The sequence below is a fragment of the Eumetopias jubatus genome, unplaced genomic scaffold (genome assembly GCF_037043125.1).
Source record: "Eumetopias jubatus isolate StellerSeaLion01/CBP00866 unplaced genomic scaffold, mEumJub1_p1.0 scaffold_4, whole genome shotgun sequence".
NCBI classification, from domain to species: domain Eukaryota; kingdom Metazoa; phylum Chordata; class Mammalia; order Carnivora; family Otariidae; genus Eumetopias; species Eumetopias jubatus.
The window spans coordinates 86,734,046-86,745,910 of NW_028274810.1; the positions used below are offsets into that span (position 1 = coordinate 86,734,046).

The following is an 11,865-nucleotide window of genomic DNA, read 5'->3' on the forward strand; positions in this document are numbered from 1 at the left end:
TGATGGAGCCCGGAGGTGATGGTGACAGCAGCACGAGGGAGCAGGGAAGTGGGTGGCAGTGACAGTATGAGCATGGTGACAGGATCTTGGGGGATGGTGGCCATGGGACGCTCCCATAGAAAGGGAAGCCCCCAGGGCAACTATAGCGGTGTCAGGGTGACTGTGACATGATGGGGCTCAGGGATCCCAGGGTGGCAGAGGCGGTGGCGAGGGAAAGGGAAGATGGAGTGTCCAGCTGATAGGACTTCAGGTCACAATGACCCTGTCACAAATGCTGAGGTACTGAGGGGACAAAACAAAGTGAAGAGGGTTGTAAGGTCCTGGCATGAAGATACCGGGGGACTGTGGTGAATGAGCCCCAGGGTGAGAGGGAGAGGGTAGAGGATCTGGACTGACGGTGACCAGGCAGGTGAGGTGCTGCCAGGACAGGTCCTCGTGATGCTGGGGCTGGGATAAGAAGCTGGGTGACGTCACTCATGTCAGCCCAATAGCGCCCTCCTAGCACGGGAGGGGTGGGCCTGGCAAGATTTCAAAACCTGAATTATTTATTCAAGGATCTGGAAAGCCAGCAGGGTTGGGGGGGCACTTCCCCGAAGCAGCAGGAGAGGGGGAGCCAGGAAGAACTTGGAAGCAGAAAACCTGGCAGCGCAGTCCCCCGGGCAGGCCCCTCTCACAACCCCCCATCTTAGGCATCCTGGCAGGGTAGGGTGTGAAGGAGCTCCGTCTTCCCCAGCCCTGCCTGTCCTTTGTCCCAGGGACATACACCACCCCAGCTGACTTTTCCAGGGGTGACAGATATGCCCAGGGGGAGAGGAACTGGCTGCTTCTCCTTTCTCTGTCTCTAGCTTTGATCTTCAATGGAATCATCCAGGCCTGTGGGATAGGGGTGGAGGGCAGAGATCAGGTTAGGGCTTAAGGAAACCAGAGGGGCTCAGATCCCAGGCCCCACTGACTTCTCCCCCCACCATGGCACCACTGTAGTTCCCTCAGTCAGTGTGGTGCAGGGGGAAGGAGGTGACAGGCCAGCGGCAGGGTACAAGGGAAGAGGAGAGGGTAGGGACTGGGGAAGATGATGCATTTCAGGTTGGATGTGGTGAGTTGAGGGTGGAGGTCGTCAAATCCTGGTTCCTCCATTCCCTCGCTGTGTGACTTTGGGTGAATTTCTTAGGCTCTTTGTGCCTGTTTTCTCATCTGTAAGAGAAGGATAATGTTAGTATCTACCTCAGGATTGGTGGGAGGGCCTGGCACATTCTCAGCACTGGCTGTGCTAGCTACCAATAGTATATCTGACAGGAGGACACCTGGGAGGCATAGGTGTGCAAGTAGTAATTGAGTTTCTAGGGGTAGAGGATATCACTCCGGGGAGGGAGCAGAGAGAGAGGAGAAAAGCCCCAGGGAAGGCTGCCATTGAGGGCACAGACTGCAGATGAGTGTGTCCTTGCAAAGGGTCCTGGGCTTCCCTCCGCCTAGAACCCCTTCACTTCATTCAGGCCTTTGCCTTCAAGTCACTTCTGAAGCAGGCTTCCCTGACCTCCATCCTAGATTACCCCCTCCCCTCCATCCCTCTCTCCCCCCTTTCCTTGATTTATTATTTCTCAGAGCTTAGCATTCCTAAGATTATGTTTATTCATGTATTTTCTTTTTTACTACATGTCGGCCCCGCCAGAATATAAGTTCCATAAGGGGAGAGACTGTTCTGTTCTGTACTACCACATACAACACCTGGCATTGTTGTAGGTGTTCAACAAATACTTGATGACTGGATGCTTAAAGTAAAAAAGCAGTGTCTAGAGGAAGAGGAGAGTCGTGATATGCACAGTGTGGAGAAAAGTGGGGGTGCCAAAGAGAGAGCATACAGGGGCAGCAACCCCCCAGAACTCAGGTGTCTGCTCTCTTCCCCATCAGAGCTGGGTCCCAACAACCACCCCGCAGGTCTCTGGGATGGGTGAAGGTGGCTGGGAGGCTGGCAGGTAAGAGCTGTATGAGAGACTATCTTCTGCTATTCCGAATGCCAGTAATAGTTTCTTTCTTTCTTTTCTTTTCTTTTCTCTTCTTTCTTTCTTTCTTTCTTTCTTTCTTTCTTTCTTTCTTTCTTTCTTTCTTTCTTTCTTTCTTTCTTTCTTTCTTTCTTTCTTTCTTTCTTTTTCTTTCTTTCTTTCTTTCTTTCTTTTTCTTTTCTTTCTTCCTTCCTTCCTTCCTTCCTTTCCTTCCTTCCTTCTTTCTTTCTTTTCACAAATGTTCATAGTTTATTAATCCTCTCATGAAAAGTCTGCACAATCACCATAGATAAAGTCACTGCAGAATCTTTACTCCTTTTGGCCTGCACCAGCCTTGGCCTGTGCGGTGTCCTGATTTTCTTCATTCTGTTCTCATGTCCCACTCGCTGTTTTCTTGAGGTCTTTTTCTTCTCATGCAGACCATGTCTTGCAAGGCTGTCTTTGGGTTCATTTTCCTTTCATAATCCAAGGAATTGTAAATCATGCCCAAGCCAGCTGCCAAGCCACCACCAACATGGGTTCTGACTCCAGATATAAAGATGACATCTGGTGTGGTCTTGTACATTTTGGCTAGTTTTCCCCAAAGTTCTGCCTTAGGTACTGTTGCCTTCTTGAGGTGAAGAACATCAGTGACTACGTTTCCACTGAAGTAGTTGGTTCGCTAAAACTTCCTGATCCAGACAGCCACAGTGTCATTCAAGATGGAAGCTGATCAGGAGGCAGCAGGGAGAAAAAGAGTGCAGTGATATTTCCAGCTATGAGAAATCCCAGACACCCAAGAGACGCAAGTGAAGCTATGGATTTTCCCATGGGCACTCCCTCCATGCTTCAAAACTGCCCTATGCCAATGGGACAATGGAGGACTTCACTGCCAGCTGGGTCTCTCTTCCCCAAAGATCTGCTATCTAGAGAAAGGGCTGTCTCTTCCTCCTCTCTCCTCCTCATGCCCTCTGCCTTACTTCCTTGCTTCCTCCCCACCACTGATACCCTGCCCAGTCCTTCCCACCTACCAGGTGCCAGACCAGATCCCAGGGCTTACAAAGACCCTGCATCCCCATTTCATAGGTGAAGCCTAGAGAAGCTGAAAGACTTGCCCCCAATCACACAGTAAATGGCAGAGCTGGGATGTGAAGCTGGTCTACCTATAACCAAATCCAGTTGTGTCTTCCATTCTATCCTAAACATCACCATCTCCCCAGAAGGGGCTGCGAGTGAAGTTTGACCAGGGCTGACAATACCTGCAGTTCCTCCACGTGGCCACCAGGTGGCTGTGAGCACTCCATTCCAGGTAAGACTTCTTCCTTTACCATTCTCTCTTCCATCTGGGGAATCTCATGGGCCTAGGCTCTCATGGAAGATGGGTGTGTGTCTGAGGCACAGATAATATCCACACAGGCCCCCTGTCCAAGCCCCAAGAATCTGGGCATCGTCAGTGCACACATTCTTAGCACAGACCCATTTGTTCATTCAGCCAGTATTCACTGACAATTCCCTGGGCTTTGAGTGGGTGCTATGGATAGAGAGATGATCTGGCCACATGCCTGCATTTTCTTTTCTTTCTTTTTTGCTTTTTTAATTCTTTATTTTTTTTAAGTAAACTCCATGCCACACGGGCTCAAACTCACAACTCCGAGATCAAGAGTTGCATGTTCTACAGACTGAACCAGCCCGGCACCCCCACGTCCCTGCATTTTCAATGTTCAATAAATATTTATTGAGCATGTGCTACTTTCCAGGCATGGTTCTAGGCACAGAGGATAAGGCAATGAACAAAAATCCTTGGCTTTTTCACAGAGCATCCATTCTGATGGGGAAAGATGGACAATCTACAAATTAACACTTAATATGATATTAAGTAGGGGGCCCTTGAGGATCTCACAGACCAGAAGAACAGACAAACGTACACGGTCACTACATGATACAATCTGGTTATTTAATACGCACCTACTTAGCCCTTAAGTGTAGAGGGAGTTAACTACAGAAGAAGATAAACATGGTTCCTGCCTTCATAGAAATTACAGCCTAGGATACAAAAGAGTAATTAATTATACATTTGATACACGTTTTGAAGGCAAAAGGAAGTATCATGAATGGGGAAAAGAAATGGGTCAGTTTTAGGGGCCTGAGACACACTCAGGTGGAGGTGCCCAGGAAGCAGATGGACCCATCAAATCCTGGGTTCACATTCTGGCCCCCCTCATTGCAGCTGTGTGCCCCTGGGCAGGTGATTTTACTTCTTTTTTTAAAGTTTATTTATTTATTTATTTATTTATTTTAGTAATTTCTACACCCACGACCCCAAGATCAAGAACCACATGCTCTTCTGACTGAGCCTGCCAGGTGCCCGATTTTACTTCAGAAGCCCACAAACTGGGGATAACAAAAGCCATGCCTAGAGGGTAGTCGTGGACATTAGATGAGAAGCTGCAAGTAAAAGCTCTTAGTGGAATGTATATTCTGCTAAGAGTAAGTGGTCAATAGTGTGAACTATGTATTATTACTTATAGGTGGCAGCTGGGGAGGGAGCACTGGGCTGGAGATGGAGATATGAGACCTGATGGCTTTCAGATCGGAACCGATGGCAGAGGAATGGCTAAAATGACCCCAGGAGAGGTGGAATAGATCTCAGGAGGGAGTCGTGCCACCAGGGAAGAAGAGGGGGAAGGAGGAAAAGGAGGGGCAACAGAGAAGGGGGAAGAAAGTGGAAGTGAAGGGGGGGAGAGAAAGAGGAGGTGCCCTCTAAGGAACCCGAGAAGAAGCTACAGAGGGCAAAGAACCAGAAGAGGCCGGTACCAGAGCGGTTGAGGCCGAAGGGAAGGCTGTGGAAAGTCCCAATTGTCCTACTAATAATGAGACCAATAACTTGGTCGGAGGGTGTGGTGGGAGGCTGAGGGGCAGAAGAGAGTAAGGTGAAAGGGTGAAGCGCGGTGGGCAGAGTCTAGAGGCCAGCTGAAGCCAGTCCGAAGGGCGAGGGGCCTAGTTGAGTTCACTCGACAAGGCCCGGCCTGCGGGCAAGTGACCTCCCTTCGAATCCATATTTTGCCACTGTGACCTCCACCTACCTTTTCTGAGCCTTAATTTCCTCACCTGTGAAGTACCGCTACTAACCACCGAGCGAAGTTTTCGTGAAGCTGCTGGTGGGGGCTCCCAGGACCGGGTGTGCTGATACACCTGGATCCCGCCCCCTTTTGTCCGAGCCCCGCCCCAGATCACCGAATTAAGCTCCGCCCCGCCGCGTCCACTAGCCGCGCCCCCGCCTGACCCCGCCCCCGACGACCGGGCCCCACCCCGGCTGAGCCGCTGGCCCCGCCCCAGAATGACCACGCCCACCTGGTCACGCCCAGGTTGCCTGGGTCTCACTCCCCACATCCCAGCGGAGACGAGTCGGGGAGGGACGCCCCACACCAGCTCTCCGACGACCCCCGGGCCTCGCCCCGCCCATGGCCGCGCCGGGACCCCGCGCCTTACGGGTCGCGCTCTGCGGCGGCTGCTGCTGCCTTCTCCTGTGTGCCCAGCTTGCTGTCGCTGGTAACGCGGACCAGGGTCTGGTTTGGAGGCCCAGCCCGGGCAGGGGCAGGCGGAGCCTACCTTCATCCAGCCGCCTGTTCTGGAGCGGTCTGGGCTGGGGGGCGGGGGTCAGGAGGGAACTTTCCAGAGAGTTCAGGGCTCCAGCGGTGGGTGAAGGGGGTTCTCGCCATGTGTGGAACATCTGTATGTAATAGGCTCCAGGTGTGGCGGATTAGAGGCTTCAGGTGTTTGGAGGGGACCCCAGGTGTGTCTGGAGGTGTCAGCTCCACATCTATCAGGGCACCCCAGGTGTATGCAGAGGGAAGGGACTCTGGGTGAATGTGGGGGAGGTTGGGGGTTGTGTAACCATGTGTTTGTGGAAACTCCAGGTGTGTAGTGGGCCTTAGGGGATCCAGGTGAGTGTAAGTGTGAAAAGGGGTGAGAGCCACAGTAGTGGGGAAGGGGGGTGTGCAGCTCAGTTTCAAGGAGTTGCTCCTATGCCCAGGTAAAGGAGCTCGAGGCTTTGGGCGGGGAGCCCTGCTCCGCCTGAATATCTGGCCAGCTGTCCGAGGGGCCTGCAAACAGCTCGAGCTCTGTGAGCATTGTGTGGAGGGGCACAAAGCACACAACCTCTCCGGCTGCGTGTGGGAGCAGTGTCGGCCAGAGGAGCCAGGTACGGAGTTGGGTCCTCCCCGAATCGAGTGCCCCAAGTTCTGAACCCCAGGGCCTTGGCCCCTCTCCCCATATCTCTCCCCTATACCTTCTCCCACCAGGACACTGTGTGGCCCAAGCTGAGGTCAAGGAAGGTTGTTCTGTCTACAACCGCTCAGAGTCGTGTCCAGGTAAGGGGACTCCTGCTGGCCTAAGCCAAGTTGGAGAGAGGGGACTGAGGTGTCCACAGCCAGAGCCTGCCCTCCAGGAAGGAATTGGCCTCTCTCGGGGAGCAGACAATGCTCATGAACACCTGGGTCCAATTTCAGTTCTGCCTTTAGCTCACTGAAAAGTCCCTTGCCCTCTCTGGCCTGTTTCCCCAGTTAAAAATTGGCACAGCCAAAGGATCCAGGACAGATGTGTGGAGGGCATGGAGGAGTTGGCTCGTCTAATTTAAAACACAGTGAGGACTTCCGAATCAAAAGTTCAGAAGGGAATGGGGGGAGGGCTTCCTGGAGGAGGTGTCATCAGAGATGACCCTTAAACGTAGAGATGGAGAGAGGGCACATCTGGTGGAAGGAATGGTATGAACTAAGGCTTGAAAGTACGTCAGCTGGAACTGGACCTGGACCTGGACCTGGACCTGGAACAGGGGGCCTGATCTGAGTCAGAATTCCATCTGTTGGCCTGCGCTGGGGTCTTGGTGGGAGTCAGGGAGTGGGAGGGCTGATTTAGTATGGATTCCCTGTCTTTCCAGCTGCCCACCACTACTCCACCTATGAACCAAAGACAGTCACAACAGGTAGGTGCTACCCGGGGGAATGGGAGTGGTGGGAGGACTAGAGGTGCCAGCAAAGACAGCTGGGCTCAGGCACTGACCTGCCCTGTGACCTCAGCCCTGTGACCTCTCCTGCTGAGACTGTTCCCACATCTGTAAAATGGGTTGCTGTGAGGATTTTATGAGCAGGTGTATAGAGCCTAGTTCAGGGTCTGATGCATAGAAAGCGATCAGGAAATGATGGTTCCTGTCCCTTGTCCCCAACACCAGTTCTGGGAGCTCAGGCTGACCCTCTCAGGACCTGCCCTTGGTGCTGAAACGTGTACGGATGGCTCAGGTAGCCAATGAGGTACTCAGTGACTACCAAGGCAGGCTCCTGGCAGAGCAGAAGTAAGAACTCTGCCCCTTGGTTCCCACTGCCCCTCAGGGCCTGGAGGTCACCAGCCTTGGTAGGGATGGCTGCAGAGTCTTTGGTTAATTAAAACCAGAAACTTGATCTTAGAGGCTGAATTATTGATGGCTCAGCTCCTTCTGGCTGAGCCCCAGATCAGTCTTGGGTAGCTCATTTCTTCCCTCTCCTCCTTTTCCCCCAGTGTCCTTCTCTGGGGCTCCCTGAGCTGTAGCTGGGACCACCCTTTGCCCTTCATATTCTCAGACCCGCTTACACAAGCTATACCCTCCGAGAAGTAGACTTGGCTCCTAGCTGGGCCCCTCTCCACTGCCCCAGAATGATCTTCTGCCCCCAGCCCTGCCCTGGCACCTGGCCTAGGGCCTGAAATAGAATCCCTAGTGGGGGTTGATGGCTAACGTGGCACAGCTGGGAGTCACCCAGACAGCCTGGCAACCATGGGCCCTGAGATGGGGGTGGGGTGGGAGGGTGGTAAGAGTCAGGGAGCACTGTGTGACTGGCTCTGTCTTCACTGTGAGGTGACTTTGGACAGGTCTGGTCCTCAGAACCCAGCTTCTCCCTCTGACACACATCACCTAGTCTCCATTTGTCCACTTGGTAGGGTGTGGGCCTCCACTTCTTCCTTCTCTAAGGGCTCTGACATCAGGTGACTCCAGGGTCTCGGGACTTAGGAGTCCTGAAAAGGGACGATATCATCTGCATCTGGGCTTTGAACCCTGAGACCCAAGGCCAAAAGAAGCTCTGAGCCGAAGAGGTCAGAGGCCCAACTTCTGGGTCCATCCTCACCCTAGCGGGCCAATGTAGGATAGGGAGGCTAGAAGGGAGCTCATCGCTCTCAGGACCATGCAGTCCTGAGCCCAGAGAGAATGTGAAAGACATCAAGCCACAGAGCAAATGGGAACAGAGCCAGGGCTGGAGCCAAGCCCCCCCCCCCGGCAGCCCCCCTAGCCAGGCCCGCCCCTGTCCCACCAGGCACTTCCCAACTGCCCACAGGATCTGGGCTGAACTTCTGAGCCTGCTGGTCAAGGCTCTCATTGTGAGGACTGGGGCCTCCAGGTAACTGTGCTGGTTATTGGGGTGGGGTTGGGATCCTGGTCCACAGCAACCCGTTATGACCTGCACCCTGCAGGGAGCCCCCCAGTTCCCGAAGCCCACAGCCCTGGCTTTGACGGGGCCAGCTTCATTGGGGGCGTTGTGCTAGTGCTGAGCCTGCAGGCAGCAGCCTTCTTCGTCTTACGCTTCCTCAAGGCCAAGGACAGCACCTACCAGACACTGTGAGTACCTGGCCAGCCAGCGGAGTCCCAGCTCACTTTCCCCACCCCACTCTTGCCCTTTGGGTCCCTTTTAGCACCAGTGCACTATCTTCTCAATGGGGCGGCCCTAAGGGCAATGTCTTCCTCCTGACGTCACCCATGTGAGCCACACTTCTCCCTCCTCAATGCGTGGGGTTCTCTCTGCCCCCTGTTGGCTGGGGCCGGGACTCAGCCTGGGCCCGTGTCTGAGAGCCCAGCTGAGCCCACCTGTCTTTGTCCCTCATGCTGCCAGCAGGGAGGAGAGCCAGTAGGTAATAGCCCAGGCAAGCCTTCGTTTTGCGGCTCTGTGGCTGGTTTTCCTCTAGGAAGGGGAGCTGCCCTGAGGCCCCCGTGTGCCGTGTGCTGTTTGGTTTTCCTCTAGGAAGGGGAGCTGCCCTGAGACCCCCGTGTGCCAAGTGTGTGGTGGGGCGGGTCGCTGCAGCCTCCCTCAAAGTGTGTGCTTCCGGCCACTGCCTGCTGTCCAGGGGTGGGGGTCCTGAGCCCAGCTAGGCAGGGCCACTGCCCTGAGTGCCCTCTCTGTCTGGCCTCTGCAGAATCTGACCCCCCTTCAGGCCTGGATTCCGCGGGGGAAGGAGGACGAAGAGGCTGCCCTCTTGGCCCCCTTGTAGGCACTGGGGGTGGGAAAAACTTTGGCCACCAATATCTGGCCCCTGTGGGCTATCAAGCAGGCTCGAGCCTCCTGTCCCGGGCCTGGTACCTGCAGCTGAGAGCGTTCTTCAACCACCTCCTGTTCTATCCATCATGCCTGCAGGCCCCCTGCCTGGCACTGCCCCCAAATAAAAGAACTCTTTCCAGCACTGTGCTTCATGTCCCGTGTCTTGGGCTGTGTGTGGATCTGTGGGGGGTGGGGTATAGCCATCGTCCTCGCCTTAATGGGAACTCAGCCTTGGACTGCTACTATCACTTTAAAAAAAAAAAGATTTTATTTATTTATTTGATGGAGAGAGAGCACAAGCAGGGGGAGCAGCAGGGGAGGGAGAGGGAGAAGCAGGCTCCCCCCCATCCGCCCCCAGCAGGGAGCCTGATGCAGGACTCATCCCAGGATCCAGGGATCATGGTCTGAGCAGAAGGCAGTTGCTTAACCACTTAACCGCTTAACTGCTTAACCGATGGAGCCGCCCCATCACCTTTTAAAATATTTTATTTTGTTATACGTGTTTTAACGCTCCCCATCCCCCTGCCCCGCAGCCCTTTATAGATCAATCTGTGGGAGACTCAGAAAGGTAAGTACACTTGCTCAAGATCACCCAGTGGGACGGGGCAGGGCTAGGATTTGAATCCAGGTTTTTCTGACTCCAGAATAAGCAGAAGTTCAGAATTCTCCTGTAGAGGCATCTCCAGGCTCTCTCAGCTCCTAAAGTTAGGTCTCCACCCTAATGCCAAAGGGGAGATGCCCCTAGGACTCACAGCCATTTCTGCACTTCTGGCCTTCCTCACTCAGGCCCTCCCGGAAAGCCCCTGCCCTCCCATGCGCACCTCTTCTCCCAGCTCCCGCCCCCACCCAGAAGTCTCCCGTGACTGATAACACCTCTCACTGCTGGGCACTTGCTGGAAATGGGGCATGAGGCTAAGAGTGACAGCGTTATCAGATTTCATCCTATGATTGTCCGAGGAAGCAGAGGGGCCATAGAGGATCACAGTGGCAGCCGTGAAGTCAGCCTGTGGAGCCCGACTGCTCTGTGTGAATGAGGGGGGACGTGATTTCCCAGCTCTGGCCCTGCTTCCCCACGTGTAAAGTGGGGTAATAGCAGTGTCCGTCTCGGTGGCATGTGGGGCAGACTCAGAGCAGGTGCACGTGCTCCATCTGCATCCAGGGCACGCATCACCCTTCCAGCTGTGTAGCCTGCACAGCCTTTGGCTTCTGCCTCCCCCAGGCCCAGCCTCCCTGCCCTCCAGCTGGATGGGCTCTGAGGGGGCTCTGAGGGACGCGGGGCCCACAAGCAGCTCCAGCCACTTCTCAGCCTCCCAGCTAACCTGTGCCGCCACCGCCATACAAAGAGTCCACCTCCTCACCCCTCCCCATCCACCCCCATCAGAGCCCCCATCTCAGGCATCAGCCTCCCCTTCGAGCACCCCTCTCTCAATACTTGGATCTCCCTCTTGCTACCCAGCCTGTCTTGCTTTCTCTCTTCTCCGAGCCTTTGCGCACGCAGTCTCTCCTGCCTGGTTCCCGCTCCCCTGGCTTCCCCACCCAGCGCTTAAGTTCAGGTGGGGAGAATGCCCATTTTTCCAGGGCTGAGGGAGGAAATGCCCCCATCTCCTTCTGGTTTTCCACTCAGTTAAGGACCTTTCTTTATCAGATGTTTGCTTTTTCCAAAGTAGTAAATGCCTGTAGGGAACACAAGGTCTATACAGAAATGGATATGAAGAGTGAGGAACACTTTCCCTGGGCCCCACTTCCCAGAAATAACTACGCTTAACAATTTGTTTCAGACTCTTTTTGTAAATTTACAACATACTTACACACATTCAGTGTTCTTAAAATACAAAGTGGGATCGGGCTATACATATTGTTCCGCAACTTTGCCCCTTTTGTTAGAGCTCAGATTTGCCCTATGACTTGTCCAGATGGTGATATTTTATTTGCTTGTATCCTGTCAATGTTCAGTTGGGTCACTTCCATGTTGATTTTTTTTTTAAAGACTTTATTAGCACAAGCAGGGGGAGAGGCATAGGGAGAGGGATAAGCAGACTCCCCACTGAGTGGGGATCCCAGGACCCTGAGATCGTGACCTGAGCTGAAGTCACACACTTAACTGACCGAGGCACCCAGGCATCTCCTTGTTGATTATTATAAACAGTGCATAATTTTTTTTTGATTAATCTCTACCCAACATGGGGCTCAAACTCACAAGGCCAAGATCAAGAGTCACATGAGTTGCACCAACTGAGCCTGCCAGGTGCCACATTAAAAAAAAATTTATTGGGGCGCCTGGGTGGCTCAGGCATTAAGCGTCTGCCTTTGGCTCAGGTCTTGATCCCAGGGTCCTGGGATCGAGCCCCACATCGGGCTCCCTGCTCAGCGGGAAGCCTGCTTCTCCCTCTCCCACTCCCCCTGCTTGTGTTCCCTCTCTCGCTGTGTCTCTCTCTGTCAAATAAATAAATAAAATCTTTAAAAAAATGTATTATAAGTAACACATGATGGGCACCTGGGTGGCACAGTCGGTTAAACATCCAACTCTTGCTTTTGGCTCAGGTCGTGATCGCAGG

At 53.7% G+C, this 11,865-nt stretch overlaps 1 protein-coding gene across 1 annotated transcript; it reads left to right on the forward strand.

Annotated features, from left to right (window-relative positions):
- The first annotated feature begins 5,437 nt into the window (after nucleotides 1–5,437).
- Nucleotides 5,438–8,620, forward strand: CD164L2 (CD164 molecule like 2). The gene is made up of 5 exons (XM_028113617.1): nucleotides 5,438–5,525; nucleotides 6,010–6,177; nucleotides 6,278–6,346; nucleotides 6,913–6,957; nucleotides 8,472–8,620. Exons 1-5 carry the CDS (start codon nucleotides 5,438–5,440, stop codon nucleotides 8,618–8,620), a joined length of 519 nt encoding a protein of 172 aa, XP_027969418.1.
- Nucleotides 8,621–11,865: the final 3,245 nt, after the last annotated feature.

Coding starts and splice junctions, on each gene's coding strand:
- CD164L2 (XM_028113617.1), top strand. CDS start 5,438: ATGGCCGCGCCGGGACCCCGCGCCTTACGGGTCGCGCTCTGCGGCGGC. Junction 6,178..6,277: donor GTGTCGGCCAGAGGAGCCAG/GTACGGAGTTGG, acceptor TTCTCCCACCAG/GACACTGTGTGGCCCAAGCT. Junction 6,347..6,912: donor CCGCTCAGAGTCGTGTCCAG/GTAAGGGGACTC, acceptor CTGTCTTTCCAG/CTGCCCACCACTACTCCACC.